This window comes from Lontra canadensis, unplaced genomic scaffold (genome assembly GCF_010015895.1).
Source record: "Lontra canadensis isolate GAN:19392208 unplaced genomic scaffold, GSC_riverotter_1.0 scaffold98, whole genome shotgun sequence".
Taxonomy (NCBI): domain Eukaryota; kingdom Metazoa; phylum Chordata; class Mammalia; order Carnivora; family Mustelidae; genus Lontra; species Lontra canadensis.
The window spans coordinates 6,026,558-6,053,832 of NW_022631092.1; the positions used below are offsets into that span (position 1 = coordinate 6,026,558).

General features: G+C 45.1%; 2 protein-coding genes across 3 annotated transcripts in view; one reads left to right on the top strand and one right to left on the bottom strand.

Annotated features, from left to right (window-relative positions):
• Positions 1 to 21,989, bottom strand: part of HEATR4 (HEAT repeat containing 4) — a 44,863-nt gene extending 22,874 nt beyond the window's left edge. Inside the window, exons 1-7 of one of the 2 annotated variants that reach the window (XM_032837533.1) lie at positions 21,953 to 21,989; positions 12,313 to 13,262; positions 10,937 to 11,127; positions 9,579 to 9,719; positions 4,803 to 5,006; positions 3,390 to 3,533; positions 217 to 396 (exon numbers count right to left, since the gene is read on the bottom strand). In XM_032837533.1, coding sequence (XP_032693424.1) covers positions 217 to 396; positions 3,390 to 3,533; positions 4,803 to 5,006; positions 9,579 to 9,719; positions 10,937 to 11,127; positions 12,313 to 13,253 — 1,801 coding nt within the window. In that variant the 5' untranslated portion in view covers positions 13,254 to 13,262; positions 21,953 to 21,989. The remainder of the gene's footprint in view (positions 1 to 216; positions 397 to 3,389; positions 3,534 to 4,802; positions 5,007 to 9,578; positions 9,720 to 10,936; positions 11,128 to 12,312; positions 13,263 to 21,952) is intronic. The other variant, XM_032837532.1, reaches the window with a different exon arrangement.
• Positions 21,990 to 22,095: 106 nt separating this feature from the next.
• On the top strand, positions 22,096 to 26,666 carry LOC116855108 (acyl-coenzyme A thioesterase 1-like). Its single transcript, XM_032837535.1, has 3 exons — positions 22,096 to 22,692; positions 24,188 to 24,390; positions 25,987 to 26,666. The coding sequence occupies exons 1-3, from the start codon at positions 22,122 to 22,124 to the stop codon at positions 26,569 to 26,571; spliced, it is 1,359 nt and encodes a 452-aa protein (XP_032693426.1). The 5' UTR covers positions 22,096 to 22,121; the 3' UTR covers positions 26,572 to 26,666.
• Positions 26,667 to 27,275: the final 609 nt, after the last annotated feature.

Consider the following 27,275-nt stretch of genomic DNA (forward strand, 5'->3'; position numbering starts at 1 on the left):
CTATGAAACACTTAGCCACCCAGGTATGACTAGGTTTTTGTAAAAGTATCTAGGAAGCACTATCTCTGAATGTTCATGAACAGAAACCCCAAACCCCCAATATAGTAGACCTCACAGAGCATGACACTAGAGAAGAAAGGATTAGGAGAAGCTGATAGTGAGATGTCCTGTCTCTACCCCATATTCGCAGGTCAGAAGCGGCAGGGAGTTACTCACCCTTCAACAGGACACTATGCATGACGTCCCGGGCGAGGGGATTATGTGACTGTATGGCATATTGGCATAGTGCCGCTGCCATCCGCACATTGGCATTTTGGTCCCCAAGAGCAGCCTCCAGGGCAGGCTGTAGAACCTCTGGTAAGACCTGGACAGATGGGGCTTTCCCAGTCTCCTTGTCTGTGATCAAAAGAGAACCAGGTAAGAGGGTGCTAGCCCCTTTGATTTTCATCAAAACAGTTTCTTCCCCCTAGCTGCCTAGTGGTCGACCTCAATCTCAGTTCCTGGTGCTTCCTGCTAGTTAGTAGAGTTTGGCTGAGCCCCTGCAGTAGGTGGGCATTTCTGGCTCCCTTCTGTGCTGGGTATTCCTGCTCCCAGTCCTTGATCATGTGGCCCATGGAGAGCTGGATTCAAGCCACAGAAGGTTTCCAGCTAGACTCTGGTGACCTTCCCCATTAGTTTCAATGATGAAAATCAACCTATTTACCATACATGTTTTTCTTTGCCATTTATGGTGTTTTCATACTCATTATCTCATTCAGTCTGGTAGCAGCTCGTTGACGTAGGCAAGGCAGGTATTAACTGCGGAGCTCATAGATATGTCATTTCAGGAGTCTTCTTAGATCGAAACAGTCAGACTCCCACGACTCACAGACCACACAAAGCACCAGTCTTCTGTAGGATCTAGGATGGGGGAGCAGTTGGCCAATAGGGCAACCTCACGCATTCCTTCTGGCCAGAGTTCTCAAGGCACTCTGGACAGCATTCCACAGAGCCTTCCGGGGACATGTGCTGTGTTCGCAGGAGTGAGCATGCCTTACAACAAGTGGAGAGTTCTAATCCCAGGGCCCACAAAGGGCCTGCCTATTAGAAGCCACGGCATTCGTGGAAGCCCAAGTGATGGCGCCTCCTTAAGGCATTTGTTTCACTTACAGTTTTCCCAGTCCAGATGTGATGTGTCAGAGTTCATGTTTACCATAAGCAATGTTGCCTATAGAGATCAGGGCAACACATAGACATTTTAACTAAAGCTCAAATTCTCAGGTAGAAGGGGAAAGGGTCTGTTAACTTTTGTCCACAATTATCCTCATTTTAGAGATAAGGAATTTGAAGCTCAGATGGGCTAACTGACTTCCCAAGAAGTGGTAGAGCTGGATCTGTGACTAAGATTTTAGGATTTCTGATCTTATCGTCGTTGTGGGCGGCTATGCCATTTGTTAACAATAGGTTAGATGGGAATAGGTGTATTTTAGGAGAATAAGTAGAAGTCAAATGAGTATTTCAAAAAGTAATGAGTAAGATAGTTTTCTTTGGAAGGTATGGGGAAGAAACAAGACAAAGGTTAAAATATGGACACCTAGGACATCTGAAAGGGATCATGTGAAGGCATAATTCTGGGAGCAGACAAAAGTGTTCTTTGTATGTATGTGGAAGATTGGGGATAAGAGTATAATGTCTGTGGCTGTCTAGTGGTTTTCTCTGTGCCAGGTACTGCAAACGTATCATTCATTTAATACCCAAGGAAATAAGCAGATATAATAAAAAATGCATAGTGTGGGGGCCTCCTGGCTGGCTCAATTGAAAGAGACTGTAACTCTTGATTTTGGGGTCATGAGTTCAAGCCCCATGTTGAGCCTAGAGCTTATGAAAAAAAGAAAAAAATGCATATGTGTGGAAGCATATAGAGGGACAATGACCTAAGTCTGGGTGGTGGGGCAGGGCAAACTCAAAGGAAATGATAGCTGAAAATTAAAGGACAAGTATAGAAATTAATCAGGTTAAAAAGAAATGAAGAGTTTTCTGGCAGATGGGGCAGCAAATTCAGAAACCTGTACCAAAAATGCTCATATCTGGAACTTAGTAGCTAGGAAATAAATGAAACTTTAAAAACATGACAATTTTGTAGAAGTAAAATTAGTCCCTGCCATTTAGGAGGGTTCCTTGTCTGGCAGGAATGGCAGTAAAGTAAGCAGACAGTTAAGATAGAATGATACATATTAGGACAGAATATTATTAGAATGCTACCGGCAACAGAGAGGAAAAAGCCCTAGCCCAGGTTTCCCATAAAAGGTATCTGAGGGCATCTGAGAAATAAGTAAGCCAGTTGGTTTTATGTCCTCTCAATAGCACTTGATTGTTTCTAGCATTTGGGTCCTGTGTCTTGTTAAACTGTCTCCTCAGATTACAGTTCTGGCTTTTGTAGATAGAAAATTTTCCTTTTTAACTACTTATTGCTAATAAAGAAAAAAGCTATTAACTTTTTTTTTCCAAAAGATTAAAGACCATTGGAAAGAATGGCTAAGTCCTTAATTCATTTTCTAAAACTAGCAAAAACTGAAACTTAACTACTCATTTTTGTAAATGTAGTAAAACATTCTAAAATATCAATAAATCAAACCCAGTGGAGTAACAAAAGAATAATTTATCATGATCTGTTAGAGTCTAAGAATTTAACAACAGAATTCACATCCACAAATTAAAGAGAGAAAATAGGAAATGGCTGGTAAAATTCAACACTCATTTTTATAATGAATAGAAAATCCTACACATATGTTGACATATTATTTCCGAAAGCATCGAGAAAGATGTGAAATGGTTACCCTGGGGAGTAGCATGGGGTGGGACTGGGAATTTTGGAGGAAGGGAATTACCTCTTATATTCCTCTGTTGACTGATGAATACACAAGAGGAGGCAAAATCAGAATCTGTTGGTCATTTGGTTATGGGAGGAGGAAGGTTTTGTCCAGGATGACTCCCTGGCTCCAAAACTAGGTGGACTGTGGGGCTGCTGATTGAGGTTTGGAACTTGGGGAGAGGGTCTGCAGTGAGGGTGTCTGTCTTGGGTTTCAGATGTGCTGTCAAAAGAAGGGCTAAAATGGAGCCGGGAGGGGGAAGTGTATATGTACACACACAAACTATATATAATTTGGGTCTGTTACAAACAGGATCTCTGAGTGGAACAGTGTGAGCTTCCTTGAAGCTGCTGAGCAAACAGAAGGTAATGAAATGTAGTGCCCGAATGTAATGTGGACCCGAAGTCAGGAATTTAAATTTCTTATCTTGCTGATAAACTGTGTATGTTCAGGCCAGTCTCTGGGCCTTGGTTTTGTTTGTAAAATGATCTCAGATAAGTTCAAAGGTCCACACCAGTTCTCATTGTCTATGGCTCTCACTTGAGTCCCCCCGGCTGGTGGCAATCCGGGGCCGTTCTAAAGCAGCTGTGGCACATGTGATGATGGCTTGGATCCGAGTGTCATCATGCACGTCCAGCAAGCCCCGCAGTAGGCCCTCTACTGTCGCATGGTGCCACTCGATGACTATGCCACAAGGAGGGAAAGGAGAAGAAAACCATCTGGTTAGGGTTAGATAGGCCCCTTCCTCCTAGCACAATTCAAGCAAAACATTAGCTCAGAAGAATAAAGGGCCCCAGGGATATGGGGAAGTTATTTCTCTGACAATCCATGTACCCTGTTAGGCAGTTCGCAAACGCTGCTACGCGCTCCCCCGCCCCATCCCATCTTATATTCTGTCTCTTTTTGCTTAAATAACTCTTCATTGTTACCATCTGGAAAATAAAAGGGTGATAACACAGTGATTAAGGGTACTTTTATTATCAAACCCACCTGATTTGGAATCACAATTATTAGCTGTGTGACCTTGGATAAGTTACTTAACCTCTCTGAGGTTAATATTGCTCACTTATAAAACGGGAATGGTAGTAGAACCTACCACATTGAGTTACTTTGAGTATTAAATGAGTTAACTGGACAAAATATTTAACAAAATGCCAGGCAAGATACTAAGGACTTAACTGTTATGATTGTGGTTATTGTTAGATTGCCTCTGAGGTCTCTTCCATCTGGCTTTCAAGATCTTCCTCATTTTATTACTAACTTCTCTCTCTGTAGGTATAAGCTTTCATTTCAGAATTCCTACAGGTAGTTTTACTCAGAAAATCTATCAGCCCTTTTATGTTTGCGTGATCCAGTACGTGTGATGGATCGCCTCTCTCCTGCACTAATTAAACTAGTCTCAAGTTCTGCAAGCCAGCAGTCCTAAGTCCTCAGACCTTAGAGCTTTAACCAGTCCTTGCCAGGCCCTTACTCCCAGGCACTCCACCTTCTACTCCCACATTGCCAAAGGCAGAGTGGATATTTGAGAATCCCACCTCCACATGTGAATTTTGGAGAAGTGTTGTTTCTACCACAGCCAACTAGTTTCTCTGGATCACTACACTTCCATTGCTTGGACAGCATATTTCATCCTTCCCTTCATGCGTCATTTACTGAGCATTAAGTTTCAGAGGCTGTAAGACAGAGTCCCTGTCTCTGAAGAATCCTCAGTATAGCGAGTGTACACAGATTACTGAGGTACAACCCGCCCATGCAGAAAGCCTCCAGAGATAGGTCAACTATCATTGTGTGAAAGGCTCTTCTCTAGTGACACCTTGATGAGTGAACTGGATTTGTATGTTTTCACAAGAGAGGGATGAATTTCATAGACTGAAAAACATGAGGCCAAGGTGAGACCCTCCTCCCTCAAACGTTTACTGGTATCTCCAGACCCACCGCTGCCCCTTCACTTACTCAGAGCCCAGGCAGTCTTCCATTCCTGCAGCATCCTCCGCAGGACCGCCAGTTCCCAAGTCACATCCTCCTTGAGTGATTCTTTCTGCTTCCTCAGTTTCCTGGTCATAATGGGAACATGCTCCTTGCCCATCTGGAGCAGTGGATCTTTGACTGGAGTGGGCAAAGCTGTCCAGCGCAGGGCTCCTTTCACAGGCCTGCAGACTGTGCAATATGGCAGTGTGAGGTCGTCTTGCCCCACTGCCCGAGGCCCTGTGTTCCAAACTAGAATGACATCCTACTCCTGACCAACACCAAGGCCGAACAAACTCTTGAGAACAAACTTGCCCATGATTATGCCAGGAGCTAAGTACAAGTCCCATAGGGAGTTAGGAAAAGTCCTGATGACAGACGTGATAAAGGCATGTTGGGGGGTGGATTTAGATATAGACCTTTTTATGCACTTAATCTTTAAGAACAAAATTTGTTTATATATAATAAGGTTTTGCTTAAAATTCAGTTATCTGCTATATTGCAATTTAGAGTGTAATTGTCCATTCCTAGTTTATTAGGGTTTTGTCTTTTTTTTAAGTTTATGTATTTATTGTAGTGCCTGGATGGCTCAATTAAGCGGATGACTCTTGATTTTGGCTCAGGTCATGATCTCAGGGTCCTGGGGTGAAGCCCCATGCCAGGTGCACGCTCAGCAGGGAGTCACTTGAGGATTCTCTCTCCCTCTGCCTCTCCCTTTGCCCCTCCCTCTGCTCTTGCACGCACGCTGTCTCTCTCAAATCTTTTTTTTTTTTTTAACTTTATTTATTTGTAAGTAATCTCTACAGGTAACACAGGGCTCGAACTCAGGACAGCAAGATCAAGAGTCCCGTGTTCTGACTGAGCTGGCCAGGTGCTGACTTTTTTTTTTTTTTTAAAGATTTTATTTATTTGACAGACAGAGATCACAAGTAGGCAGAGAGGCAGGCAGAGAGAGAGGAAGAAGCAGGCTCCCTGCTGAGCAGAGAGCCTGATGTGGGGCTTGATCCCAGGACCCTGGGATCATGACCTGAGTTGAAGGCAGAGGCTTTAACCCACTGAGCCACCCAGGCGCCCCCGGGTGCTGACTTTTTTATGTTTCTTTTTAATGTTTTTAATTTGGGAGGAGGAATGCTGCTACAAACTGCTAAGTTTGAGAGATTTTAGCATCTCTGAGTTTTTCCTCATTATGACAACAGCTGAAAATTTGAGGACAGAAGAATGTATTATAAAAATATAGTTGTTATATAAAAACCAATTACAGCTATGTTTTCTAGACTTTGTGATCTCCCTGGTGTCAGATTCAGAAGGACTCTTCCTCAGAGCAGTTGTGTGGGGAAGGCAAAAAATATAAAAACATTTCCAGATTACCAAGTTCATGATCTGTGGTGTTGCTTATCTGTCTGTCTCATGCTCTGATCTGTCACTGCTGAGGTTTGTGTCCCTTCCGTGATTTCATTCTAACATGTTTAGGTTTGTTCTAAATCCACTCTTTCCTTTGAGCAAGCAAGGCAAAACCATTTCTTTCTCCTAATGTAAAAAGAGTCTTGTGAGACTCCAGGGCAGTTTAGCTCAGATGCCACACAGAGCATACCCTCCGAATGGTCCTCCCCCAGCTCAGTCATGCTGGGGAAGCCCCGTCACCCTGTTGAGGGCTGGCTTCCTTTGCGGCAGGAGGTATGAGCTGGGGAGGCAGAACCACCTCTGGACAGGTGAGCTCCCAGTGAGTCGATACTATGATACTCCCCCATTTCTCTCCTCTCAGCCTGCTTGAAATCCCTCCCACAGAAGTGAGAAGTAGCTGGATTAGTCTAGTCCCTTTTCTCCTACATCCCCCTGCTCAGGGAGTTAAAAAGGATGTGGTAAGAAAGCCTTGAGTCTCCGGTATTTAACCTGTGTGGGAATAAACATGCATACCTGTCAACGTTAATTTTACTTCTGGTCCTTTGAGTTGGAGACAAGTATAAACACATCCCCTAACCACATTCCACATCAAAAGTCCTCTGAAGGGGGCACACAGACAGCCCTTGGGCTTCCTATGGGATAATAGGCACAGTATCCTTTGCTGGCAGAAACAAATGGTGCCTTTCACTTTGGACCATAAGACCTGTGCTCACTATAGAAGAACTGGAATGATCTGGGTATACTAGAGAGTTTTATATCACAACTTGGGGGAAATTAAGGTTATATAGCAAGAAGTACACTTTGTATCTTGAGAATTTTGATCATTTTAAAGAAATCATCATCTAAGTTTTTAATTCAATCAACATGGAGAGTAAAAAAAACTACCCACATCTCCTAACTTCAAAATTTTTCCTTCTTTTTTTTTTTTTTTAAAGATTTTATTTATTTGACAGACAGAGATCACAAGTAGGCAGACAGGCAGGCAGAGAGGGAGAAGGGGAAGCAGGCTCCCTACTGATCAGAGAGCCCGATGCGGGGCTCTATCCCAGGACCCTGAGATCATGACCTGAGCTGAAGGCAGAGACTTTAACCCACTGAGCTACCCAGGTGCCCCCCAAATTTTTCCTTCTTTAGGAAGGAAATACCTAGTATTTTCTAGATGAGAATTATAAGAAGGTGTGTCTAGGTTACTGTTCTGACTTTACTTCTCCCAGATCAATTTCAAATACTTATTTTTTTAAAGAGTATTTGAGAGAGACAGAGAGCATGAGCAGTGGGGAGGAACAGAGGGAGGGAGGAGGGAGGGAGAAGCAGACTCCCCACTGAGCAGGGAGCCCGACAGGGGGCTCTATCCCGGAACCCCGAGATCAGACCTGAGCTGAAGTCAGACACTGAACTGACCGAGCCACCCAGGTGCCCCTATTTATTATTTTTTTTAAGTAGGCTCCACATCCAACGTGGGGTGTGAACTCCCAACCCTGAGATTAAGAGTTGCATACTCCCACCAACTGAGCCAGCCAGGGTCCCCAATTTCAAATACTATTTAAAAAAGGAAGTTTGAGAAAGATTCTACAGCTTCTGTTCATCAAATGTTCTATGTTCTGGGGAAACGAGGGCAGACATCTAGCACAGTAGGGGAAAAGTTGTGAAGCCAGTGAGACAGGTGGTGAGGCATCTGAATTCAGCAGGGGGATTTGTTTTTTATAATAGCTGTGAGGTAGAATTCACATACTATAAAATTCATCCTTTTAAAATGATACAATTCAGTGGTTTTAGTATATTTACAGAGTTGTACCACTATCACAGTGTCTAATTTTAGGATTTTTTTAAAAGGTTTTATTTGTTTATTTGACAGAGAGATGGAGAGAGAGCAAGGATGACCAGGATAGCAGCAGGCAGGGGGAGAAGCAGGCTCCCTGATGAGCAGGAAGCCGGCCTCGGCCTCGGGGGCTCAATCCCAGGACCCTGGGATCATGACCCAAGGAGCCTAAGGCAGATGCTTAATGACTGAGCCACCCAGGCACCCCTAATTTTAGGATATTTTTGTCACCCCAAGAAGAAATCCTGTGCCGATTCCTCACTTTCCCTAAAAAACTGCTGGTCAACTTTCTGTCTTTGTGGATTTGCTATTCTCAGAGGGGAGGGCGTACACAATACAGTTGCCATGGGGGGAACATAGTATACTAGTAATAATTCCTTGAGTTTGAGCACTTAATGGCTTATAAAATTCATTCACAAAGTCACCTAAGTGTCAATAAATATCAGAGAATCAGTAAGTATTTCCAAAGTGCCTTACTGGAGGAATGATTAGCATCTCAGCTCTAATGAAGCAGGGGAAGCCCTAGAAGGTGAACTTGCCTAGACTCAATCTCAGGCTTTGCTGGGGCGCTTTCTACTAGTACCATTAGTTTCTGTACACAAAGGGGCCCACCAGAGCAATGACACTGCAAAAAAAAGTCATGGGACGTGGAAGCATAGGAAGGAGGAGGGGCACTTTTTGTTTCATAAGCTCATTTCTTGGCCATCTGCCTTCCGTCCATCTCTCTCTCTTATGGAACTAAGAATGATATACTTATGAAACAGAAATCTAGAACAGAGGCAGGTATGGGCCTGAGAAAGGAATGTGAAGGTAGAACGAGCCCAAAGGGACAAGGCAGAATGCTGGATCGAAGGTTTGATGTACTTTCCCTGGAAGCATGGGAAGAAGATGGGACCTGGCTCATTGGTAATTATAAGCCCTAAAGCTCTTGGTTACACCTAAGTTTGATCTGATATAACTGAATGGATGTTCCACAAAGGCTCTTCCTACTTACAATTAGTGTTTTATAATTTTATGAGATGATTTTTAGTTAGTAGGAAGGGACTCCCCTACATATGGTAATACCCAGCCTATAAAACAGGGTCCTTAAAGAAATAGCCCCATTTTCAGGGCACCTGGGCAGCTCAGTCAGTAAGTGTGGGGACTGCTGATTTCCACTCAGATCATGATCTTAGGTCGTGAGATTGAGCCCCACTTTGGGCTCAGCGCTCAGCAGGGAGTCTGCTTGAGATCCTCTCCCTCTCCCTCTGCCCCTTCCCCTGGACTGTGCATATGCTCACACACACGTGCGCTCTCTCTCTCTCTAAAATAAATATATTTTTTAAAGATTTTATTTATTTGACAGAGAGATCACAAGTAGGCGGGTGGGGTGGAGGAAAGCAGGCGCCCTGCTGAGCAGTGAGCCCAACGCGGGGCTTGATCCCAGGACCCTGAGCTGAAGGCAGAGGCTTAACCCACTGAGCCACCCAGGTGCCCCTCTAAAATAAATCTTAAAAAAAAAAAATGCACTTTCATCATCACCCCATTACCCACTTCCTGCTTACGTGGTTCAGGAACTGGCTGGGAAGTCCACCTTTCTGGGGTTTCAGGGAAGACTTTAGACAGCTGCTTCTTGTAGCAGTTGAGGTTTTCCAAGAAAATGTGGTCTCTCTTCCCACCAATCTGGTGGATGATCCGGACTTGATCTGTGAACAGATAAAGAAATAAGGAGTCCCTGGTGCCACCCTCCTTCCTCTCTTGCTGGGGTTTCAGTCACCAGGATCACACCCAATTTCCTTCTGCCTTACTCTTCAGCCCCAAAGACTCATGATTCCCATGATGTGGAGGCATCCTTTGAAGGTGACTGTTGCTTGGAAATAGAAGCTGGTGGTCTCACAGAGGCTTGGAAGCCAAGGCAGAACCTGTCTTAACTTACAGGTATTGTTCCCTATGAAAAGCTAAGTCCCAATTAAGGAGTATCTTAATTCATTTCTTATCAGTCATAAATAACTTCATCTGAATAATTCTGTTAAATACTTTAAGAAGACTTTCAGTTGACAGTTGAACAAGATGGGGGCAAGGAAGAATAAACAGCTTGGAACATGCAGACCTAGATCACATATCTTGGAAGCCAGGCATCGAAAAGATAACAAGATGGAAGGGGAAGGTAGTGGACATTTATTGAGCATTGAGCAAGAAGCATTATAGATGTTCTCCTTTCTATTCTTTACTTGAAGTGGCTTTTTTTTTGTCTGTTTGTTTGTTTTGAAGATTTTATTTATTTGAGAGAGGGAGAGAGAGAGAACATGAGCAAGAAGGAGGGAGGGAGGGAGAAGAAGGGTTCCTGCAAGCAGGGAGCCTGATGTGGGGCTCAATCCCAGGACCCTGAGATAATGACATGAACTGAAGGCAAATGCTTAACTGACTGAGCCACCCAGGCTTTAAGAGCATTTTTATTAGTATCGTTTCACAAAGGAGGCTCAGAGGGATTATATAATTTGCTAAAGTTAGTAGGAAGGGGCTAAGCCAGGATCCTCTGGACTCCAAAGCCCGTGATTTTCTTCTAACATAGCACCTCAGTGGATTATCTCAAAGGGAGAGAAGGAGAAGAGCAGAGAAGTAGTAGTTGTTCTCCAAGCCAAATCTTGTTTGCTTTACAACCCCACGTTCCACACGGTTGTGGAATAACCTCCTTAGTAAGATAAAGGGATAGAGAAAGGGGTGGGGGTGGGGGACAGACAGATTTCCCCACCAGATACTGCCTATCCCCTGCCAAGACAACTCTCCTGTGCTAGTCACGAGGGGATGTTGGTCTTCTAGGGCCTCTTATCCACACCCGAGACTCTTTCATTCCCCCCGCTGCCTTCTACTTCCCTGCGCCATGTCCACCTCAGCCCCCAGCACCGAACCCCAGCTCTGTTACCAAAGTAGATCTCCTGTTCAAAGGTGTTGTCTGTGGAGTAAGCAAACTTCCCAGCTCGAGGATTCACCTGCCGGAAGCGGCTCTCCTTTGGGGGCTGAGAGATGTTCTTCTTTCTTTTGATATCCTCGGCAGTCTCATTGGTGCCAGGGACAGTTCCAGCTATCTGCACTTGTGGCAAGTAATTGGGCAATCTTAGCAGGAGGGACAGGGAGAAAAGGGAAAGACAGGAGATGGACCTGCTGCCTTCCAACAGACCCATAGCTCACTCCTCTTTAAGCTCACCTCATGTACACATGAGCGTCTGGAAACTTCTACGTTTAACTAGCAGCCTTGCTCCCAAAGTGCCAAATGAATATTCAGGCCCGCCATAAGGGCCTGTCTGCAGCCTCCTTCCTCCTCCTCTAGCGGAGCCACTCCTGTGGACAGTGAGTAGCACGGTAGAGGGGTCAGGGTCCCAGCAGTCCCTTTTTTAACATGGTGCCCTTAGAGGTTGCACAGACTTGGGGAAGGGAACAAGTTCCTACATTACTTCATCTCATCGTGTATGTGGTTAATGTCTGTCCACCCCAGTGAACAGATGGTTAAGTTCCTTAAAGGGTCGATGTCTCTCATTTACATTGTATTCCCAGCACTTTGCAGAGCACCTGGCAAGGAGTAGGAAGGCAGTTTATGTTTGTCCAATAAATGAACAAATAAATGGATTCCCACTTAACTTTTAGTTCACTTTTGGGAAAATCAGGTATTATAATAGCACTGGTCTTCCCTGGAGCTGTAAGTGAGAAGGAAGCAATCTGAGAAACACGCAGTCATCAGCCCTCAGGTTGTTCAGTTCTCTGTCTAGCTGCCAGTCAGTTTTGGAGTCAGTGACACGTTGGCTCCTTATTCAAAGTGACACAAAACCAAACCTCAGAGCCTTGAGGTCTCTGCTTTCTCACTGTTAATATGGATACATTTCTGAGAGCACCTAGATAGAAAAATAGCTCAGTCTGCTAGGAAAGGCCAAGAACCAGTCCCTCTAAAGGCAGTGGTTCTCAACTAGGAGTGATTTTGGTCCCTTCAGGGGACACGTGTCAATGTGTGGAGTCATCCTTGGTTGTCACAACTGGGGAGTGCTGCTGGCATCCAGTAGGGTACTACTAAACATCCTACAAGGTACAAGACAGCCCCCCAAAATAAAGAATCCTCCAACCCAGGAGGTCAGCAGTAGCTAGGTTGAGAACCTTACTTTAAGGAGATCACAGAGAACAGGTTGGCAGTGGAGAGCACAAGAGGTTGGTGGGACAGCGTGTTCTGGAATAAGGAATGTGAACCAACCCAGGAGTCCTTGAAGAACCCAAGGATTCTCAAATGTGTGCCTGAGGCCCCAGCCGGTGTACCTATAATAAACAGAAAGCAGCAGCTCTGGCTTCTCTGGCTCCGAGGTGGGCAGGATAACACCTTCATCCTCAAATTCTGCTATTTCTTCTTCCTCTAGCTGTTTCAGTAGCTCCAGGTCACTGGAGGAAGTAAGCTCATCCCGGATGTGGCTCCAGTCGTATTGCTGGAGCAAAAAGCTCTGCCACTTGCTGGGGGATGCCCCAGGCCTCAGGGGACGTCTGCTCTGGATCCATCGGGCAGTGCGCTTGCTCAGCTTTTCCAGCACGATGGCTTCCCAGCCTCTGGCCTCCTTCTCAGGAGGGGGCAGCCAGGGTTCCCTCTCCTCCAGGTTCATGTCCAGAGAAAGTGATGGGCCTGGCATATCTGGATCCCTGAAGGGATGAGGGATGAGAGGGCGAGATTTTTCCCAGCCCACATTTGCTGGCTTGGATTCCTTCGGCTGCTTCTTAAGGTTGGCAGACCTTTCTGTCTTCACAGCCTGGGAGGTGACCCTTGCCGAGGGACCTGAAGAACGTGAGGACTTGAAGCCAGTGGATTTCTCATACCGGTCCCTGCTGATTGGGGGAGGCTGGATGATGTGGCCTGCCTTGTAGAGATGGTCGAAGTTGTACTGGCTATAAGAGGTGCTGGGGAGCCCTCGCTGCCATACCACCTCCTGAGAAAAGGTAAGGTTTGTAGCGGCCTTTTTCAAATATTGGTTCTTGAGGTATGTGCACCTCTGTGGGCTAAAGTGGAAGACTGGAGGCACGCTAGACAAGGAAGCACACTCCTTGTGTCCTGGTTTTGAGTGGTGAAAATTCATGCCCCATCCCAGCCGTGGGGGGAGTGACTGATGGAAATGGGGGGAAAGAAGGGTCTTTCCCTGTTGGGTTCTGGTCATTGTTTCCCGGCAAAATCTTCCTTCCACACTTTCCTGGTACAGATGCAGGCTTGGAGGCATGAGCAGATCCTGTTGAGGGGATGGGAGGAATGGGTGAGAGCTCTAGGTCAGTAGAAATCAGTAGCCCATAGCAGTACAGAAAAGAAATGGGAAGACAGATGGAGGAGTGTGGGGTTGGGGGAGTGGGGAGAAGCCACGTGAGTTAGAAGGACAAAAGTAAGAAATGGTTCAACATTCTAAATATTCCTTGTATCAGCCCCTTGCTTCCAATTCTCCCCTTTGTCCCCAAAGTTCAGCCCCTCCTCTCCTTATGAGGGATTAGATTACTGCTTTTCAGCAGTATCCATGCATCTAATTTTTCCTCAAATGTCACTTTCTGTGTGTTTAAAGAGCTTATAGCATAGGGGCACCTATTTCCTATTTTCCTGGGGCGCCTGGGTGGCTCAGTGGGTTAAGCCTCTGCCTTCAGCTTGGGTCATGGTCTCAGGGTTCTGGGATCGAGCCCCACATCGGGCTCTCTGCTTGGCGGGGAGCCTGTTCCCCCGCACCCTGCCTGCCTCTCTCTGCCTACTTGTGATCTATCAAAAAAAAAAAAATCTTAAAATAATATTCCTTCTGAAATCCCTCCTTGGTCTAATAATGATAATTGACAATTATGAAGGATAGACAGACCTCAGAGATATTGTGGGTTTGGTTCCAGACAAGTGCAATAAAATGAATATCATAATAAAGTGACTCCGATGAATTTTTTGGTTTCCTAGTGCATGTAAAAGTTTGGTTTACACCACACTGTAGCTGACGGAATGTGTGATAGCAGTATGTCTAAAAACCAACACACATACCTTAATTAAAAAATATTGCTAAGTAATGCTCACCATGAGCTTTCAGTGAGTTGTCACCAGAGATCACCATGACAAATGCCGTGATAACGAGAAAGTCTGAAAGATTGCAAGAATCACCAAGATGTGACACAGAGACGCAAAGTGAGCAAATGCTGTTGGGAAAATGGCACCAACAGACTTGCTGGACACAGGGTTGCCATAGACCTTCAGTCTGTCAAAAACGGAGGATCTGTGAAGTGCAGCAAAGCGAAGCAGCAGCGAGGTCTGCCGGCACATTGTCAAGGGCTTTACCTAGGGACGATACTGTGGTTTTTCATGTGTATGGGAAGAAGTGGAGGCTCCGAGTGGGTAAAGGGGTTGTTGCATCAGGTCACACAGGCTGTAAGTAGCAGAGGCAGGTTTTAAACCTCGCTGCCAGACTACTCCTCCAGAGCACTTAACCTCTCTGACATACTGGCTTTCCAGTACCTTCTCTCCTTAGGACTCGATTTGGTCCACTTTGTTCTATTAAACCTGACCTGTGGGTATATTTCTTTTTCTTATGAGCCTGCTTTTATCTAGATATCCCTAGTCCAGAATTGATAACCTCACTCAATTAAATCATACGTGATTACTATGATATCAGGAATTTTTGCACAGAAGACTAATTTAGTCATTCCATCTCTTCACAACTATAAAGGTAACATGGCCATAAGGGCACAGAGTATTTTAAAAGTGAAACCAAAAAAGTTAAGGCAAGGGTAGAAGGGGGTCACAAGTGACAATTTTCTGAAACAGTGCCTACTTTCACAGTTTGAAGATGAATTATTAGATGAAAACATTCATGTTCTCATGCCTTCTGTTTTGCCTGATATAACATTTTATCATTTTTTTAAAAATTTTATTTATTTATTTGACGGAGAGAGAGAGAGAGCATAAGCAGGGGTCGTGGCAGGCAGAGCAAGGAGCAAGGAGCCCAATGCAGAGCTTGACCTGAGCTGACAGCAGATGCTTAACTGACCGAGCCACCCCGGTGCCCCACATTTTATCATTCTTAACATATCAGTGTGTCAATTCTTGCTTCTAAGGCAGGGGGCATTTTTCTCCTAAACACTTGAAAACGGATGAGGACTGGTTTCACCCCAAGGTGACTATACAGAATGATTTTGGGTGTCCCCAGATATATATACCCTTTAGCAGGTGGTATATAGAATCTTTGGTTACAATGCCAGCATCCCAGAAAGAATACCGTATTAACATTATCAGTTATTATAAATTGTCAAGCCATTATGATGGGTTATTGAAAAGAGGGAAACTCCTTGTGTGTTTCTGAAAAGGAATGAGGGCAGGTGCCTGGGTGGCTCAGTCATTAAGCATCTGCCTTTGGCTGAGGTCATGATCCCAAGGTCCTGGGATTGAGCCCCACATCATGCCCCATATCAGGCTCCCTCTCAGCAGGAAGCCTGATTCTCCCTCTCCTACCCCCCCTCCTTGTGTTCCTTCTCTCGCTGTGTATCTCTCTGTCAAATAAAGAAATAAAATCTTTTTCTTTTTAATTTTTTTATTTTTATAAACATATAATGTATTTTTAACCCCAGGGGTAAAGGTCTGTGAATCACCAGGTTTACACACTTCACAGCACTCACCATAGCACATACCCTCCCCAACGTCCAAAACCTCACCCCTCTCCCTCCCCACCTCCCACCAGCAATCCTCAGTTTGTTTTGTGAGATTAAGAGTCACTTATGGTTTGTCTCCCTCCCGATCCCATCTTGTTTCATTTATTCTTTTCCTACCCCTCAAACCCACCATGTTGCATCTCCACTTCCTCATATCAGGGAAATCATATGATAGTTGTCTTTCTCTGATTGACTTATTTCACTAAGCATGATACCCTCTAGTTCTATCCACGTTGTCGCAAATGGCAAGATTTCAAGGAAATAAAATATTTTAAAAAAGAAAAAAAGGAATGAGGACAGGACAAAATGTCGAAGGCTTTGGTCAAAAGAGGCTTGTCCTAGATGGACTTAGGGTCAGAAGACAAGTGTAAGGCCAGGTTCTGTACTTCCCACGCCACCTGATTTGCCTCAGTGTGCCAGTCTGAAAATAGAGTTTGGTATCTGTTCTAATTTAGTGTTGATATGAAGCTCAAAATTAGGGAACACGTATGAATTTTTTTTTTTTTTGCAAGCTACATAGTATTACATAACTGTGAAGAATCATCACTGGTTTAGAGCATGGACTATGCCCCTCAAGGTAAGTTTCTGGGGTCCCACAGTTAGATGGTACACTGGACACTTAGGGAACCGGTCAGGAATACTGGGGCCCTTGGCAATTAAAAGAGAAGGTAGATAGAGAGGGAAGAAAAAACCCTCTGTATGGAGTTTGGAGGCTCCATATTATCCAAATTTAAATGTTACCTAGACCAACATTGAGGCAAGGTCCTCCTCCCAACAAATGGTTCCTTAAGAACCAAAAGCAGGGGGTGCCTGGATGGCTCAGTTGCTTAAGTGTCCAACTCGATCTCAGCTCAGGTCTTAATCTCAGGGTTGTGAATTCAAGCCCTGTGTTGGGCTCTGTGCTGGGCATAGAGCCTACTTAAAAATAAATAATTTGGGGGCACCTGGGTGGCTCAGTGGGTTAAGCCTCTGCCTTCAGCTCAGGTCATGGTTCCAGGGTCCTGGGATCAAGCCCCGCATGGGGCTCTCTGCTCAGCAGGAAACCTGCTTCCTCCTCTCTCTGCCTGCCTCTCTGCCTACTTGTGATCTCTGTCTGTCAAATAAATAAATAAAAAATCTTAAAAAGAAAAAAAAAAAAGGTAATAGACTCTCACCTCCACCCACAGAGTCTGGTTTTAAGGTAGGCCCAAGAGGGGAGAGTCAGCTTCCAGGACTGTATTAATGGTTAAGGATCTTCTATATCAGGATCATTTGAAGAGCTTGTTAAAAGGCAGAATCCTGTGTCCTACATCCCAGAATATTGATTCAGTATGGTGCAAGTGAAGTCTAGAAATCTGCATTTCAATCAGCTCTCACAGGTGTTTATACACATTAAATTTGGAGAAGCTACAGCCCCAGCAGGTATCAGTGGGGGTTATGAAGGAAGCTTGGTGGTGAGGGGAGAGCAGGATCAGAGAATACAGCCTCTTAACCTGGCTTGTTTCAGACCCCTCCCCCTGCTGCCTTTCTCATCAGAAAGTTCCTTCATTTCCCCCCTCTACTTTCTTTTTTTTTTTTTTAAGATTTTATTTATTTATTTGAAACAGAGAAAGAGATCACAAGCAGGTGGAGAGAGAGAAGCAGGCTCCCCATCAAGCAGAGAGCCCGACTCGGGACTTGATCCCATGACCCGGAGATCATGACCTGAGTGGACAGCAGAGGCTTCACCTACTGAGCCACCCAGGTGCCCCTTCCCCCTCTACTTTCTAATTCCTGTTCCTTGCCATGCACTCACACAGATCTACTACGGTCTCCTGAGATTACTACAGAAACTCTGCCATAAACATTATTCTGTTCTAACCCTTTTATCTTACAGATTTCAAATTGAGGTCAGAGGGAAGAGACACAATGAAGATCACAGTACTGGTTAATCCCTGAAGTAATCCTGACCCTTTCGACACCTAATCCAAAGTGTTTTCTACAACTTCAGACTGCCTCTCATCATTCAGCTGATGCTAAAAGCTCCTTTCAGATACTGGTAAAGTAGCAGTGTTTTCAAGTTACCTTCAAGATGGCCTCCCTCAGCCCAGTCTTCAAGGGGAAGCAAGGTTCTGCATCTTAAAACTTTCTTGGTTTCTTAGGTTCCAAAGCGGTTTATACTGGTTGCCAGGCAACCATCTCTTTAGAATTCCATGGGTCTACTGACAGGATTTGCAGGTTCAACCAGTGGTATCCTCGGCTATTTATTTTATTTACTTTTCTAAACAACTTTGGGAAGCTGCATTGTATTTCTTGATTGATGGTACAACAGACTGCTTGGTCATCCTTTGAAAATAAACCTCTAAGTTTGTGCAGCTCAATATTTTTTCCCGCTCAAGCGTTCACCCAGCTCTGGCATGCTTCAGATTAGTAGGCTGATAGAACAAATAGTAAAGTAGAATGGGTCTGTCTTTGGGGTCGTTTCCATTCCCCTTTCATCTCCACCTCCACTTAATCTCCTGCGATCATACAGTTCAATTCCATCTCTCCTGCTCCCCAAATCCTGGCTAGATAATCAGCTGGTGACACTTTTTACAAGAGGACTCTTCAAATTCCATATTTCTACTAGTATAATCCCAGGTCTCCAGAATTCTGGTCTTCTGAATTTCCCTTATGAAAAGAATTTGTCCTGACAGCAGGAAAGATTTCTGAGCATGAGGCTCTGTCTGTCTTGTTGACCTGGAGCTGTTCAGGCGGTCACGAATTCTTGCTTACCAACTTAAGCACTCAACTTTAGTGCCTGGGCTCAAGCTATGCTCAGACCCTGGGACCCTTAAATAAAATCTTAAAAAAAAAAAAAAAAAAAGAGGGGCTCCTGGGTGGCTCAGTGTCTTAAAATCCTCTGCCTTCAGCTCAGGACATTGTCTCAGGGTCCTGGGATCGAGCCCCACATTGGGCGCTCTGCTTGGCAGGGAGCCTGCTTCCTCCTTCTCTCTCTGCCTGCCTCTCTGCCTACTTGTGATATATCAAATAAATAAATAAAATAAAATCTTAAAAAAAAAAAAAGAACCTAGGACACTTACAAAAGGGCAAAAAAGCATGGTTTCTGAGACGAAAAGACTGAGAGACTTAAAAATTCAACGGAATTACTGTATGAGCTAGCAATTCTACTACTCATAAGTATATCCCTGAAAGAATTAAAAGCAGGGGTTCTTAAACAGGTATTTATAGACCCATGTTAATAGCAGTGCATTCACAATGGTCAACGTGGAAAAAACCCAAATCCATCAGTAGATGAACAGACAAATAAAATGTACTGCATACACACAGTAGACTACTGAGCCTTAAAAAGGAGGGAAATTCTGATACATGCTACATATATGGATGGATATGGAAGGCGCTAACTGAAATAAGTCAGACACAAAAGGACAAATACTGTATGATTCCACTTATATGAGGTACCTCAAATAGTCAAATTCCTCAAGACGGAAAGTAGAGGGGCACCTGGGTGGCTCGGTGGGTTAAAGCCTCTGCCTTTGGCTCAGGTCATGACCCCAGGGTCCTGGGATCGAGCCCCGCATCAGGCTCTCTGCTCAGCGGGGAGCCTCCTTCCCCCTCTCCCTCTGCCTGCCTCTCTGTCTACTTGTGATCTCTCCTTCTGTCAAATAAGTAAAATCTTAAAAAAAAAAAAAAAAAAAGATGGAAAGTAGAATAGTGGTTTCCAGGGGCTGCAGGGGTTTTCAGCTTGGGCGATGAAAGAGTTCTGGAAATGGATAGTGGTGACAGTTGCACAATACTGTAAGTGTACTTAGCTATCTGGTTAAAATGGTAAGTTTTATGTTTGTATAATACCACCATTTTTAAAAACCCCACTTAATTATGAAAGTCATGTGATTTCTTTTTCTTTCCTCTCTATTATTATTTTTTTAGTAGGCTCCATGCCCAGTGTGGAGTACAAGGTGACCCTAAGATTAAGACCTGAGCTGAGATCAAGAGTCAGAGGCTCAACCGACAGAGCCACCCAGGCGCCACAGCCATGTTATTCCTGATAAAAATTCTGGGTAAAGAAGAAAATTAAAACTACCCAAAATACTCCAATTCCTAAGAAACAACAGTGTGGATAACTGCTGACTAGTCTACTTTTTTTTTAATGTATTGACACACATTTTTAAAGGTTATATGGATCTCTACCTGCTTTCAGTGTCATGAAAATTACCCCATCATATTCTGCTATAACATCTCTAATGGCTACATGTCTTCTGTTATATGACTGCATCACAATTAAACTGATTAGACCAAATTTATATTGCTGGTTGGTTTCTAACTTTTCCTCTATTAAAACAATACGCTAAGCATCCTTATGGCCAATATATACATACATTCGTGAGTACTTAGGAGAAATCCCTAAGGTCAAAGAGAATGCACCTTTTAAACATTTTCAACCAGTTTGCTCTGAAAAGGTCATAAATCCATCAACAGTGTATGAGTATCTGCTTTACAAATCTTTACCATAGGACATATCATGTGAGAACAGCTGCATAACGGTTCAGAGCACAGACTGGAATCTGACTGCAAAGATATAAATCCCAGAGGGCCCCAGGGGGCCCCTGGGTGGCTCAGTGGGTTAAAGCCTCTGCCTTCGGCTCAGGTCATGATCCCAGGGTCCTGGGATCGAGCCCCACATCGGGATCTCTGCTCAGCAGGGAGCCTGCTTCCTCCTCTCTCTCTCTCTCTCTCTCTCTGCCTGCCTCTCTGCCTACTTGTGATCTCTGTCTGTCAAATAAATAAATAAAATCTTTAAAAAAAAAAAAAAGGATATAAATCCTAGTATTTTAGGACACCTGGGTAACTTAGTTAAGTATCTGCCTTCGGTTCAGGTTGTGATCCCAGGGTCCTGGGATCAAGTCAGTGGGGAGCCTGCTTCTCCCTCTGCCACTCCCCCTACTGTATGATCTCTCTTGGACAAATAAATATTAAGAAGATCTTTAAAAATAAATAAATCCCAGTATTTCTAGTGGTTTGATCTTCAGCAAATCACTTCACCTCTCCCTCGAGGCCTTAATTTTCTCATAAAGCTCTTGAGAGGATTAGGAACTATTATTATTTACTTTCTTTAGTTTCTGTGCACAAAATACACTGAAATATCCCAAAGAACCAGTGCAACGCTAATTAGAGCTTCAGAGAATCGCATGATTAATAACCAGCAGGAGCTGAGAACATTTGAAACTAGGTAAAAAGGCTTGGTTGGGAAGGTCCTTGAAGGGGGTGGTCTTATGGGACCAGTGGCAAACAGCTCTTGTGGGCTTGAGTGGAGCTTACACATTTTGCAGATTTCTCAAATAAATATGAAAAAAATCATGAACGTAAGATCCAATACGGTCTTAAAAAGGGCAGGAAGTTAAGTTTGGTGAAAAATCCACCACTAGGTGGAACCCATCCACAGCTTATGAAAAAGTGGGGGAAAGGTGAGCCGTCCCAGATGAGAGGGAGATAACATTTGCCTAAGTACAGTAGCTATGATCTCATTTGTCTACTTTTATACATATAAGGAAAAAAGCACTGGTCACACATGTAGTAAAACTCCAGGCCTCTTAAATGTGGGGATGGAGTGGAAGATAAGCCTATACACAGGTAATACACAAGCAAAACACCATTATGCACACTTTTTTTTTTTTTAATAAACATATATTTTTCCCCAGGGGTACAGGTCTGTGAATCGCCAGGTTTACACACTTCACATTATGCACACTTTTAACGAAAACTCATGATAATTAATGAGGAAATTACTCAGCAAACTGATAAAAAAAATTCCAGTGCTCTTCCAGTTTTTCCAAAAATTCCAGTCCTCTAAGCTGTTAAGAATTTGGCAACTGGACGGGCGCCTGGTAGGCTCAGTGAGTGAAGCTCCTGACTTGGTCTCAGATCCTGATCCCAGGGTGCCAGCCGCCCATGGGGCTCCCTGCTCAGCGCACAGCCTGCTTCTCCCTCTCTCTCTCCCCTCCCCCCACAACCACTCGTTCTCATGCTCTATCTCAAATAAATAAAATTATTTAAAAAAAAACAGTGGAAAAATAACAAAAACCCACTCAAAATTAATTAAAAACAAAAACTGGCGACTGGAGACTTTCCCAGCTGCCAGAACCCTTCAGAGCCAGCTCTTGATGGGGAAACACTGCACGGGCCAATGAGCTTCCCAGAAGCAGAACTAGGAAAGCCTTCTCCAATAGTGCAGGTTTTTCAGTACGTAAAGCAAGTTCATGCGTGTCATTTTCGCTCTTGCTTTTACAGGTAAGTCACTGACCTGGCGGGACAGGAGTCTGGCCCTCCAAGCTCAATTTGGCCGGCTACTCGGCCCCACGGGGCGCTTAACGTGCAGATGACGCAGCCCGCCGCTAGAGGCTCTTGGAGCAGTTTCTAACTTTCTTCACTGCTCTGTTTAAACCACATGAGAACCAAAATCCAAAGGCAAGATGGTAGCCTCCTCGGGCGCTATCCTGCGAGCTTCCGGACTCGGCCGACGGGGCCTCCTGCCACGGTCTCCACAGCTGTGGCATGGTGGCCGCGTCTCTGGGGCCCTTGCCCGGAAGACTGCGACCTGGACCCTGGAGCCCGCGGGCCGCTGCGGCTGGGACGAGCCCGTGCGCATCGCCGTGCGCGGCCTGGCCCCGCGACAGCCCGTCACGCTGCGCGCGTCCCTGCGCGACGAGAAGGGCGCGCTCTTCCGGGCCCACGCGCGGTACGAAGCCGACGCCGGTGGCCTCCTGGACCTGGCGCGCGCGCCCGCGCTGGGCGGCAGCTTCGTGGGGCTCGAGCCCATGGGGCTGCTCTGGGCCCTGGAGCCCGAGAAGCCCCTGGTGCGGCTCGTGAAGCGGGATGTGCAGACGCCCTTCGCCGTGGAGCTGGAGGTGCTCGACGGCCACGAGCCCGACGCGGGTCGTGTCCTGGGCCGGACGGTGCACGAGCGCGACTTCCTGCGGCCGGGCGTGCGGCGGGAGCCGGTGCGCGCGGGCCGGGTGCGCGCCACGCTCTTCCTGCCCCCAGGTGAGCGTCCGGGGTCCCAGGCAGTCCACTACCTTTCTCTTGTCTCCTGCACTTCTACCGACAGTGAGGAGGTAGCTCCCAACATTGCAGAGGTTTCTGGGGGCCTCCAAGACGGCCCTGGTGCGGGGGGTGGGTCTGCCTCTCCAAAATTGAGAGGTCAGTTAGAAGACATCATAGGGAAAGGGGAAAGACAGTTGTAAGTGAAAACGAAAACATTTATAGGTAGTTCCAAGTTTGGTTTTTTTTAAAGATTTTATTTTTCTGAGAGAGCACAGAGGGAGAATTGAGAGGGAGAAGCCAACTCCCCGCTGAGCAGAGCCAGATGGGGGGCTCGATCTCAGGGCCCTGAGATCAGGACCTGAGGCTAAGGCAGACGCTTAACCGACTGAGCCACCCAGGCGCTCTAGTTCCAAATCTTTAATGATTGTTTTTAAAAAAGATTTTATTTTTAAGTAATCTCTACACTGGGGGCACCCGGAGTCCGCTTCTCCCTCTTCCTCTGACTGTTTCTCTGCTTACTTGTGCTCTCTCTGTGAAATAAGTAAAATCTTAAAAAAAAAAAAAAAAGTAATCTCTATACTCAAGGTGGGGCTCAAATTCACAACCCAAAGATCAAGCTTCCCATGCTCTGCCAACTGAGCTGGCCAGGTGGCGCTTTTTTTTTTTTTTTTTTAAATGGTTTCTCAGTATAGCAACTTTGCTTCTGACTCTCACAATATATTAAGGTTTAAGAAAATTAACGTGAAGGGGGCACCTGGGTGTCTCAGTTGGTAGAGTATGGCTGCCTTTGGCTCAGGAGGTGATCCCAGGCTCCCTAGGCAGAGGGGAGTCTCTGCTACACTCTCAATCTCTCTCTCTCTCTCTCTTAAATAAATAAATAAAATCTCTTAAAAACAACAACAAAAACCCAAAAGCAGTTTTATTCATTCAACAGTTGAAGGACGGGTTTCCAGGCTGGGTTTCAAGTCTTTGGAGATGATGAATAGTCACTACAAACTCTTACATAAGTGTTTCTGTGTGAACACAAATTTTCACTTCTCTTGGATGAATACCTAGGAATGAGATTGCTAAACCATATGGTAAGTAAGTGGTTAACTAAAACATTTCTCAGCTGTTTCCAAAGTGGCAGTATCATTTTGCATTTCCACCAGCAGTGTTCTATCTGCTCCTTAGCATTTGGCATTGTTAGCTTTGGGTGGGAGGGGCAGGGGGGTAATGATTTTGCTCTCTTCATTGTCTGCTTGTAAATTATTTTTAATTACAAAAGAAAGGCACGCTATTTGTAAAAAGTCTGTGGTGCTTTGAGGCTCTGGGTATAGGGGAAATATGGATTGAGCCTATGCCACTGTCTAGATCCTTGAAGACTAGAGGGCTTCTAGCATTTCTGATCATCAACAGAAAACTTTGACATCACCAAGTAGGAAACACAGGGCTTTTGACACCACTGCAGAGAGTTTCGGAAATAGTTCAGTTTTGTGTTTTGTTTCTTCCAAAGAACCAGGACCCTTTCCTGGGATTGTGGACATTTATGGAGTTGGAAGTGGCCTTCTGGAACATCGAGCTAGTCTGCTGGCTGGCAAGGGTTTTGCTGTGATGGCTCTGGCTTATCATAACTATGAAGACCTCCCCAAAGGCCTGGAGATCCTCCACCTGGAGTACTTTGAAGAAGCTGTCAACTATCTGCTGGATCACCCTCAGGTTGGAACTTCTCTGAGTTATGATCTATGTATCGGTGTCTTCATAACTGCTCTTAATTTTCACAGAATGCGACAAATTCACCACAGCCGCTCCTAGGCTCCAATACACACTACCATTTAGAGTCACTTCTTGTAGACCATTTCTATGCAATTTTATGTTGTATTTCCTGCTAGTAAAGATGTTCTTAGTTGGTTTGGAATTTTAAATCCCAGTATTTTACAGAAGATCACAATAAGCCCAAACATCTTTGAGAACTCTGGCTTTGATACAGGAAGTAGAGGGAAAGGGAACTGGAATCACTATCTCCAGAAGGCCCCAGGTTAAATGTTTGTGCATAACAACCCTACTCTCAGAGAGGCCACAGTGTTAACTATATTTTTTTTTAAGATTTTATTTATTTATTTGACAGAGATCACAAGTAGGCAGAGAAGCAGGCAGAGAGAGAGGAAGGGAAGCAGGCTCCCCACTGAGCAGAGAGCCTGATTCCGGGCTTGATCCCAGGACCCTGGGATCATGACCTGAGCCAAAGGCAGAGGCTTAACCCACTGAGCCACCCAGGCGCCCCTAAATTTAAGTTTTGATTTCACTAATTGGCAGCTAACCCCATGACCTTGCGGGCCCTCTTTCCTCCTCTGAAAAGTTGGGATGATAATAATATGTCATTTAATTTCCTAGTACTTTTCCCCTAGGAGGAATAAATGGTTGAAACCAGTCAAGGGTACTGTTGTAGAAGCCATAAGGAGAAAAAGATTGCTGTTGAGTGGTGAATCAGAGGGCCATTTGTAATAGATGTCGGTAACTATGGCAAGACCAGTCCTTGCAGGATAGTGCAGACCCAAACTACCCTGAGAGGATGGGGTAGGGAAGGGAAGACAAAAAGAACAACTCAGACAGTTGATCCCCACCAGGGCAGAATGGATGTGAGGTCAAGGGTTTGTTGTGAAAACAGAGCATTAAGTATGCCCATGGGAATGGGCCAGTAGAGTAGAAAGTGATGAAGGAGGAGGGAGATGATGTAGTTGCAGGAGTAAGTCCTGGAGAATGAGAGTGGAGGAGACTGCAAGTGCAGGCAGCAGGGGGGCCTTTGATAAGCACAGAGGTGCTTCAGAAACCCAAGGGAAGGTAGAAAGCTTGAGCTCTTGTGGAATTAAGTAGATCCCACAGGGTGAAAAGAGGCAGAGTTCCTACTGGAGAGCTTTATTTTCTCCATTTGGTGTAAAGAGGCGACAGTGAAAGTGAGCAGGGTTAAAGGTTAAGAAGTTTTAGGTTGTGGGAGAGGTGTGCCATGGATTTGAGGGAAGTGGAAAGCAAACGCAAGTGAAATGTGGCAGGACGGAAGGGGAGCATGAGGCCGAGAAGCCAGAGTACTGAGTATATCCTTCACGTGGTTACTGAAGTCACCAAGAATGATGATAGAGAAACTGCAGAAAGGAAGATAGAGAGGAAGAGTAAGTGAATACCCCAAGACTGCAAAACGTGGCAAATGGTAGAGCCTAGATTCAGGCTCAGTTGCCCCTTTGTTGCAATTCCAGGCCCTGCTCGTCACACTGCGCTGTTCATGGCCTCATTCTCCTTCCTCCTCTGTCCTTTTCTCAGGTAAAGGGTCCAGGAGTCGGGCTGCTTGGCAGTTCCAAAGGAGGTGACCTCTGCCTCTCCATGGCCTCGTTCCTGAAGGGCATCACCGCCACCGTCTTAGTCAATGGCTCCGTGGCCAATGTCGGGGGAGCCTTACACTACAAAGATGAGATCTTGCCCCCTCTGGGCTTAGACCCAAATCGAGTAAGGCTGACCAAAGACAGCTTGGCAGACATTGTGGATGTCCTGAACAGCCCTTTGGAAGGAGCTGACCAGAAGAGTTTCATTCCTGTAGAGAGAGCTGAGAGTGCCTTCCTGTTCCTTGTAGGTCAGGATGACCACAACTGGAAGAGTGAATTCTATGCTAATGAGGCCTCCAAGCGCTTGCAGGCCCATGGTAGGAAGAAGCCTGAGATCATCTGTTACCCTGAGACAGGACACTACATTGAGCCTCCCTACTTCCCCCTGTGCCGGGCTTCCCTACACACCTTGGTGGGTGGTCCTGTCATCTGGGGTGGGGAGCCCAGGACTCATGCCACGGCCCAGGTGGATGCTTGGAAGCAGCTCCAGACTTTCTTCCACAAACACTTGGTGGGGAAAAGTTAGGGGGACTCTCCTGAAAATATAGCCCACTATTTGAAGGTTAGGAGAGTGAGACTAACATATGCTAGCAACAACACTTAAAGACAGTTCACCTGGGGCCCCTGGGTGGCTCAGTGGGTTAAAGCCTTCGGCTCAGGTCGTGATCCCAGGGTCCTGGGATCGAGCCCCGCATCGGGCTGTCTGCTCTGCAGGGAGCCTGCTTCCCTTCCTCTCTCTTTGCCTGCCTCTCTGCCTACTTGTGATCTCTGTCTGTCAAATAAATAAATAAATTTTTTTAAAGGTTTTATTTATTTATCTGTCTGTCAAATAAATAAATAAAATTTTTAAAAGATTTTATTTATTTATGTCTGTCAAATAAATAAAATTTTTAAAAGATTTTATTTATGTCTGTCAAATAAATAAAATTTTAAAAAGATTTTATTTATGTCTGTCAAATAAATAAATAAAATTTTTAAAAGATTTTATTTGTCAAATAAATAAATAAAATTTTTCAAAGATTTTATTTATTTATCTGACAGACAGAGATCACAAGTAGGCAGAGAGGCAGGCAGAGAGAGAGGAAGGGAAGCAGGCTCCCTGCCAAGCAGACAGCCCGATTCGGTGCTCGATCCCAGGACCCTGGGATCATGACCTGAGCCAAAGGCAGAGGCTTTAACCCACTGAGCCACCCAGGCGCCCCAATAAATAAATCTTTAAAAAAAAAAGTT